Genomic DNA, 8,249 nt, shown 5'->3' with positions numbered 1-8,249 from the left:
TGATCACATATCGGACTACCCCTATTCCGCCTCGAAACACTGCAGCTTTTGCACGATTTCAATCGTTTTGCGTAATAAAAAAACTTGATAGCTTGATTCAATTATCTCTGATGATATCAGTACTTGACACTTATGGTTGTATGACATTATCGACTTACCCTAATTCTGCCTCGACACTGCAGCTTTTGCACGATTTCAATCGTTTCGCTAATAAAACTTGATAGCTCTATTATCACTGACGATTGGTACTCAAGGACTACGATCGACTTTTGCTCCAACATACTGCAAGCATTTGCACGATTGCATCATTTGAGACAAAAAACCTACAGCTTGATTCGATTATCTCTGACGATAATCGTACTGGGACTACGCCATAAATTTGCAATCATTTGAGACAAAAAATCTGACAGCTTGATTCGATTATCTATGGCGATAGCAGTACTTTAGGAAATACTGCTCTGTTTGAGCTGACTAAATGTTGAGTGATTGCAATCGTTTGAGACAAACCGGGAAGCATGCATACCTAAGAATGACTCGACCTCTACTGTCATGAAGGTCATCTGTGGTGTCAGGAAGCTAGCCCAAACGCTGTCAAATGGTTGCAGCTGAAATATCACAACAAATGATAAAAACATCAAATATTATGTAGATTTATATAAATATGTATGTATGAAAGGGTGTGTGCATATGTGCACTCATGTATATGTATATAAATTAATGTATGTCCAAGGTTTCCAATTAACAGGTCAAAGTACCGAGACAGCACACGGTGTCCAAATTTGGATGGCCACTTCCATACACCTCACTTCTCACCTCGGTATGTTGTCGCGGTATCTCCATGGTAACCTGTTGCCGTGGTGACAGATCCTTGACAACAACCTCCTCGCCGTCACACGTGTAGACAGTGAGTGAGGCTACCTCCGACTCAACCTGAACACGACAATCGTAAACGAAACAGGTCACCTAGCAACACGTTAACTTCTACCTCTGAATCAGAATGAAGCTAGTGTTGTTACTGATCGCAAAGAACAGGCAAATAATCACCGCATTTTCATTTCACATGCATTTTACTAAAACACGATACGAAACACAAAACATGGACGATGGTGCTGAATAATGACTTGTGAATAGTGAATAATGACTTCTACTGACAAGTGAATTCTTTCAAGTCTTGGTCATAGTATAGAAGACCCTTACCCTTGACATAAAAACATACAAATATTACATATGCAAGACATAAAATTTAAACTATCAAAAAACCTTCGGCACAACATACACACAACCTGTGTCTATGCTATCCCGCAACATATGGCCAAACAAACTAGTGATTATATGCACAGAGAAGGACTAAAAACTATTTTCGCACCGGATTTTTCCCCCATCCAAACGGATCCTGGTGAAAGGTGAGCATGTGTGCCTCGTAGCATCCGTCCGTGCCGTTGCCGTGGCGACTGCCAAGCATCTGCTGCGGAAGCGTGAAAGCCGCGTGGTCGGCTGCGAGAGTAGTTGCCGTGGCGACCACATAGCGAGACGCCAGCACCGAGACGAACGGCGTCGTCAGGTTAAAAGGCTTCTCATCCTGGGTGCGGTATCCTAGCTCCACCTAGTGCACAAAACATTAAACGATTTCATCATAAAGATATTTCTTCTTTCTTTGATTAATTAATACTAACAATAACTACTATACCTACATACATTCTACTATTATACTATACTATACCCTATTACTACTTATTAATAATTAATTTCTACTATTTCCTTTCTCAGTACTAACGAGAGGACACGAACTTGCTTCCCAAACACTCACCAGTAAGAACACAATCTCACACATACATAACTACACCGACCCATGATGACATCAGCCTCTTCACTAACCATGCCACAGGTTGCGTTTCCAAGAACGCATAATAAATACTACGCATACGTAACTACACACACACACCCGTATTAGCTTCGTGACGGACAGCTCTACTGATGACATCACCCTCTTCGCTAGCCACGCCCCCGGTTGCGTTTCAACGACGCCGCGTAGGATGTTGGACGCAGCCGTTCCGAACAAGTGGACGAAGTCGCCGTCCAACCTGTCGGTGGCCTCATCCGCCACACGCGTCACCACCTAAAGGGGAGCGGGAACACATGCCACAAAGAATTTACAACGCCGTTGTAGTAGAGTTGTGAGTTAAGAATGCACACGATGCTTTAAGAGATCACTTGTAATATCAGTTCGCTGCATTGCTGGATACGAAAATGATAAAATAATCCTTGAATCTACACGCGCACTTCTAGCCAAGCTGCTATGCAATTAGAAACAAGAAGAGAGAAAAACAGCTTTGTGGCCTGTTATCGCTGTTTTTTTTCACAACTAATCTGCACTTATCTAGATTCAGTCCCCACAAAAAATTTTGCATTCAAAGTTGTAAAACTGCATTCCTGAAAGCGAAAAAATATTTTTAAAAGTTTGTTCGAATGACAAAAACTTCATTCAAATAAACTTTTTGTTGAGAAACGACAACGAACAAGTTCAAACAAATTAAAATATTTTTTCATTTATGTCCCTTTAAAAGCTCCATAGCGAACCAACTGGTCAGACGTGAAAATAAGCACAAAAGTGGCCTTACCGCCTTCAGGAAGTCGATGGCAAGTTTCAGGGTCGCGGGAGTTAGCTGACGTGGGGCGCTGGTGATGGCAGCCAGATCGGTCACAGCTTGCAGACAGTCGAACTGCGGGACAAAATCAATCAGGATACACGTATTCATATCATCAGGGGTTAATTTTCATTATCCATTGTCCATTGCCATAATCACATTTGTCATTATTAACCCCTGATATCATATACAGTCAATTCTCCAAAATTTTCACCGCCCTCAAAACCGAATCTCACGTTAAACTGGATGATTTCTTACCGTATATACTCGCGTAATAACCGCAAATTTGGCCTCAGATTTCAACCCTGTATTTGCTCTGCGGTTTATAAGTGCGCCATACCGTGAGGGGAAATATACTAGGCGCAATACTTGGTTACCCGATTCAAATTGAGGTGCGGCTTATAGACGCTCGTGGTTATTACGCGATCATATACGGTAAGTCCCAACGCCATCCAAGACATCAAAGATATGCCTGGAATAACCTCCCTCCCCCTATAAACAGAACGTCACAGAAAACCGAACTAAACGGATGGTCCCGAAGGTAGTCGGCATTAGTAGAGTTGACTGTACATCATATATCGTCATATATTCGCTCGCCCAAAGCTACTTTATAAACTCCCGAGCGCTCGTTAGTGTGGCTTCGTTAGGCTTCGTTACCTCGGTCCTGAGCGGAAGCTCGGCGACGACGCCCAGCAGAGCGGCTCTGACGGCAGACGCCTGCGCAGCATCCTCTTCTCCCATCGCATCCTCCTCCTCCTCCTCCTCCTTCCCAGCATCCTTATCCCTTGCCGTCGCAGCCAGCCTGTCCAGCGTTCGCGCCGAAGCCGCGGCATAGTGACGTGCTGCGTACTCGTCGCCGTGGGCAACGTACGTGCGCAGCCTCCCGCCGGCGCCCTGCGTCATGGCCGCCCTGCACACACACACACAGTTAGATTACGTACACACACGGGTAGATGAGGCAACGTGTCGTGATGAACTACGTGGTACTATGCAAATCTACGTTATAACAATACCACGGTTTTCACCTGCTGTCTAGCTGGCCATGTCAGTAACCCGTATGAATTGAAACATTTAGATTATTTTTATTATTCACTGTATTATTTTAATCATTTTTTATCATTATTATTATAGATATAAACCAGCAGTCATTGTAGCTGTTACGGCAGACGACACGGCAGCACAGCCCTATACAGCAAAGGTGACAAAGACACGTGGGGGTAGATGCTATACGGTGAAGCGTACAGACACACGCACACACATTTCAGTGTTCATAATAACAGGAGCTAATAATGACAAATTTACAATTTTATTTTCCAATTTACAAATTTATTTCCAATTTCCAATTTACAAATTTATTTTACAATTTACAAATTTATTGACAGGAGTCAATAATGACAATTTGTCATTATTAGCTCCTGATAATAATGAAAGACAAGACCAAAAACCACCAGTCATCACAGGCGACACGACAGCACGGCTATACAGTGAACTGTACAGACAGGCGGAAGCGTGTGTTGGATACGTACAGATGGTTGATGTTCAGAGCCGTCTCATTGGCTGGCAGCACGGCGACGGCCATCGCACAGACGCTGGTGCGACCGCCAATTGAATCTCTCACGGCGACGCGCACGCTCACTGAAACACGTGCACTGCTATAATGTCGCTTAAATCTTTGTCGTAATATGAAAGGATATTTATTATTATATAAGTTTTATATTTAATATGGATTTTATTATACCATTTTAATTTTTTTTCTTTTTCTTTTTAATATGGAAGGATGTTATATACGTTTATATAGGTTTTATATTTAATATGGATTTTAAACTGCTTTATTGGATGGATGAACTGAATAGTAATAAAAAATATATACAGATTAAAAAAGGTAACAAGATGGAATAGATGGTAGACTACCTGAGTTGTTCCTGTCCTCCGTACCACTCGGCAGCAGGAACTTGGCTTCATGGTGGAATCCGTAATAGATGAGTTGCCTCGGTTCGTTGTCTGCCAACGCGTAACTTATCTCATACCACAGCGGCAGGTTCTGCAATTAAGACCCAGTCATCATCAACATCATAATCATCATCATCATCATCATCATCAACATTTGTCATAGAACACCACCATTGAAATGAATTGCCACCATTATCATTGAAATGAATTGCCACCATTATCATTGAGATGAATTGCCACCATTATCATGGCAAGGCAGTTTTGATAGCCAGCATGCCATATCCACTCTTTATGAGAAATATTGTCAAACCTCTACATCAGCACTATGTGCACCTTTAAACTACATATATTAAGTAAACATCATACATTCTGCTATAGGAAAATGAATAAAGTAAACAAAATAAAAATAATAATAATAATAATGAAACTGACAGATTTTAATAGCAATTATTCCAATAATTGGGAATGTGCTACGAACAAAAGATCAAATTGGATCTAAACTCTTCACACTTTCCGGTTCCTTTAATTGTAGCATGCCCACCTTGTAACCCTACTCTATCTACAAGACTGATCCATTCACAATCATTTCATTATTATTACCTTATCTTTCCATTCCATGCAGTGGACTTTGAATTCCGTTTCAAGTTCCACACCCACTTCCGGCTGCACTGTGCACTTTCCAAACCTCGGTCCTTTATTCACACTGAAGTACGTCAAGGCTGAACTCTGGTTGCCGTTGATTTTATCTGTGAATCGAAATAAATTCACAATGTACCTGTACGGTGTAGGTGCCCACCACCTGTATAACACACACATGTACGCACGCACACTCACCTGTGACAGACACCTGCACACATTCACCTGTAACAGACACCTGCACACACTCACCTGTGACAGACACCTGCACACACTCACCTGTAACAGACACCTGCACACACTCACCTGTAACAGACACCTGTACCACGTAGGTGCTTCCCTGCTGCAGCACGCCGCCGCCGCCGCGCATCACGAACGTGCGCGACGCGTTGCCCGTAAGCGTGGCTTCGTGCTTCAGTTTCAGCCGGATGCGGGTGAGGCTGAGCGCGTGCGGCGTGACGCGCGTCTCCGACTCGCCGTACTGCTCCGCTTGCACGAGGTCGGGCGAGGTGTCGCGCCCGTAGCCCGCCACGTCGTTGTCCTTATCTGCAAGCGACCACAGCGGGGCAAGAACAATGAAAACGACAGGCCATCAGAAATTGGTCTTAAAATTAGTGTTAAAATTAGTCTTAAAATTAGTGTTAAAATTAGTCTTAGAATTAGTCTTAGAGTTAGTGTTAAAATTAGTCTTAGAATTATTGTTAAAATGAGTCTTAAAATGAGTGTTAAAATTAGTCTTAGAATTAGTATTAAAATTAGTCTTAGAATTAGTATTAAAATTAGTCTTATAATTAGTGTTAAAATTAGTCGGGTTTAAGACTTCTGATGACTTCTGATGAGAAACAAAATTAGCGTTGACGTTGGTCTTAAAATAAGTGTTAAAATTAGTCTTAGAATTAGTGTCAATGCCCCCCCCCCCCCGATGCCCATCTAGTCCTGTCATCTTACCCTGGCGGCGAGGACCCTTGCCCTCGGTGGCGCCCTCGTTTGGCACGGCGGGTAGCGACGTCGGCAGCTGGGAGAGGTCCCTCGCCGCCGCGCTGCCGCTCTCCCCCGGCGCCCCCTCCCCCGCGATGTCGAACCACGGCGCGACGAGGGGGAAGCCGCCGGGAAGCTTGGAGTCCTCTCTTTCGCTCGGCTCCTCCTCTGACAGGAAGTCTGCGGGGGAGAAGAAGATTTCGCGGCTAAATACACGCAGAGTTGTGGTGCGAGATTGTGCGAATATTTTTACGGTTTAATTTATACATGACCAATTGGTTGTATTAGCACGTATTTATACTACATCTATAAACATACGTGTACCCATGTATACACAACAATGTTATTCCTATCAAATTTCATTTGATACCAAGTGCTCTTAATTGCAATTAAAGCAATTAAAATTATTAATTGCAATTTTAATTGCAAATTATTAATTGCAATTTAATTGCAATTAAAATTAATTGCAATTAAACGCAATGGTGAAATCGTCGACGTATTTAGTTCGCATCGACAAGGCGACCTAACTAAATATAGACATATTCACATATACACGAGAATATTATTAATATCAAATTCGATACTCAGTGCCCTTTCATCAATTAATTACAAATTATTAATGATTTGTAACAAATTTTTAATGAAAAACAATTAATGATGCACGCTCTGTGCTTCGGTCGACACAGCGAGCTAACTAAATATCCACACATATGTTATTCATATCAAATTCGATACTCAGAACTCTTTTATCGATTAATTACAATTAGTGACGCACAAACCTGAGTTATAGATGGGCATCCTGGCGTCGAACGGGCGTCTCTCTCCGTCCGCCGCCGGACCGTGGTTTTCCTCCACCACCAGGATTCCCATCGGGTCCCCACCACTATTGCTGCTGCTGAACGGGACGTAGCCCGCCTGCCGCTTGCTTCGCCGGGAACCCTCCACCGATGCAAAGCCACGACGAGTTGCGGACGGGTAGCTCTCGCCTTCTCCCTCGAAGAGGAAGCTGGGAGGAGGTGCGAGGGGCCAGCGGGGAACATCACTAGTAGGACCGGCACCTCCAGCGTCACTGGCTTCTCCTGCGATGCCGCTACCACCTGCTGGCTGTCTGAAGATTCCTTCTACTGGCTGCCTGGGGATTCCTTCTACTGGTTGTCTAAAGGTTCCTTCTACTGGTTGTCTAAAGCTTCCTTCTACTGGTTGCCTTGAGATTCCTTCTACTGGTTGTCTGAAGCTTCCTTCTATGGGCTGTCTGTGGCTTCCTTCTACTGGTTGTCTGTAGCTTCCTTCTATGGACTGTCTGTGGCTTCCTTCTCCTGGTTGTATCGGTATTCCCTCTACTGGCAGTCTGAAGCTTTCTTCTACTGGTCCTATAAAATCTCCTCCACCAAAGTCATGTTCTGCAACATCTTCTTCTGGCGTGTCTGCAAAGGCACCTCTTCGTGATCCAGCCGGCACCTCCTCGCTTCTCCTCCGGACGTCAAACCTTCCTTCTACGCCACCCTCCGCAGGTCCTCCCGCAGGCAGAAAACTCGGCTCCGCGGGAAACAGCCACCTTCCCGAGCTTCCTTCTAGGAACCCGTTCGCCGGCCCCTCCGCAAAGTCCACGACCTCCTCTCCGGCGAGGCCTCTCCCTCGCGCGAAGGTTCCTCCTGGTTCCTCCGTCGCGCTCGGACGGCCCTCGGCGACGATGAGCGGACGAGGATGCTCACTTGTCGGCAGCTCTCCCTCGGCGACGACGAGCGGACGAGGATGCTCACTTGTCGGCGGCTCTCCCTCGCCGACAACATGCGAACGAGGATGCTCACTTGTCGGCAACTCCCCCTCGCCGACGACGTGCGAACGAGGATGCTCACTTGTCGGCAACTCCCCCTCGCCGATCGCCGCAAAAGGAAGGAAGGGAACAGAATCCTCCGTCGGCCGCTCTCCGGTGGAGGCTTGGCTTCCTCTACGCTCGCCACGTCGTGCGGCGATCGGACGACCTTCCTCCTCCTCCTCCTCCTTCTCCTCCTCCTCCTCCTTCTCCTCCTCCTCCTCCTT

General features: G+C 45.1%; 2 protein-coding genes across 2 annotated transcripts in view; both read right to left on the bottom strand.

The window, feature by feature from the left end:
• Positions 1 to 579, bottom strand: part of LOC106813337 (polycystic kidney disease 1-related protein-like) — a 31,441-nt gene extending 30,862 nt beyond the window's left edge. The window contains exon 1 of the mRNA XM_014817459.1: positions 524 to 579. The gene's annotated coding sequence lies outside the window, so the exon portion shown is untranslated. The remainder of the gene's footprint in view (positions 1 to 523) is intronic.
• Positions 1 to 8,249, bottom strand: part of LOC106813332 (polycystic kidney disease 1-related protein-like) — a gene marked incomplete in the record, with an annotated part of 33,798 nt that overhangs the window by 23,983 nt on the left and 1,566 nt on the right. The window contains 11 exon segments of the mRNA XM_014817455.1: positions 821 to 930; positions 1,367 to 1,603; positions 1,943 to 2,116; positions 2,619 to 2,720; positions 3,303 to 3,555; positions 4,172 to 4,280; positions 4,557 to 4,686; positions 5,196 to 5,341; positions 5,538 to 5,777; positions 6,180 to 6,389; positions 6,989 to 8,210. Of these exon segments, the coding sequence (XP_014672941.1) occupies positions 821 to 930; positions 1,367 to 1,603; positions 1,943 to 2,116; positions 2,619 to 2,720; positions 3,303 to 3,555; positions 4,172 to 4,280; positions 4,557 to 4,686; positions 5,196 to 5,341; positions 5,538 to 5,777; positions 6,180 to 6,389; positions 6,989 to 8,210 (2,933 nt within the window).

The sequence above is a fragment of the Priapulus caudatus genome, unplaced genomic scaffold (assembly GCF_000485595.1).
Source record: "Priapulus caudatus unplaced genomic scaffold, Priapulus_caudatus-5.0.1 Scaffold756, whole genome shotgun sequence".
NCBI classification, from domain to species: domain Eukaryota; kingdom Metazoa; phylum Priapulida; class Priapulimorpha; order Priapulimorphida; family Priapulidae; genus Priapulus; species Priapulus caudatus.
Note: the sequence above shows the minus strand (reverse complement) of the source record. Positions and strands in the feature narration are given on the sequence as shown.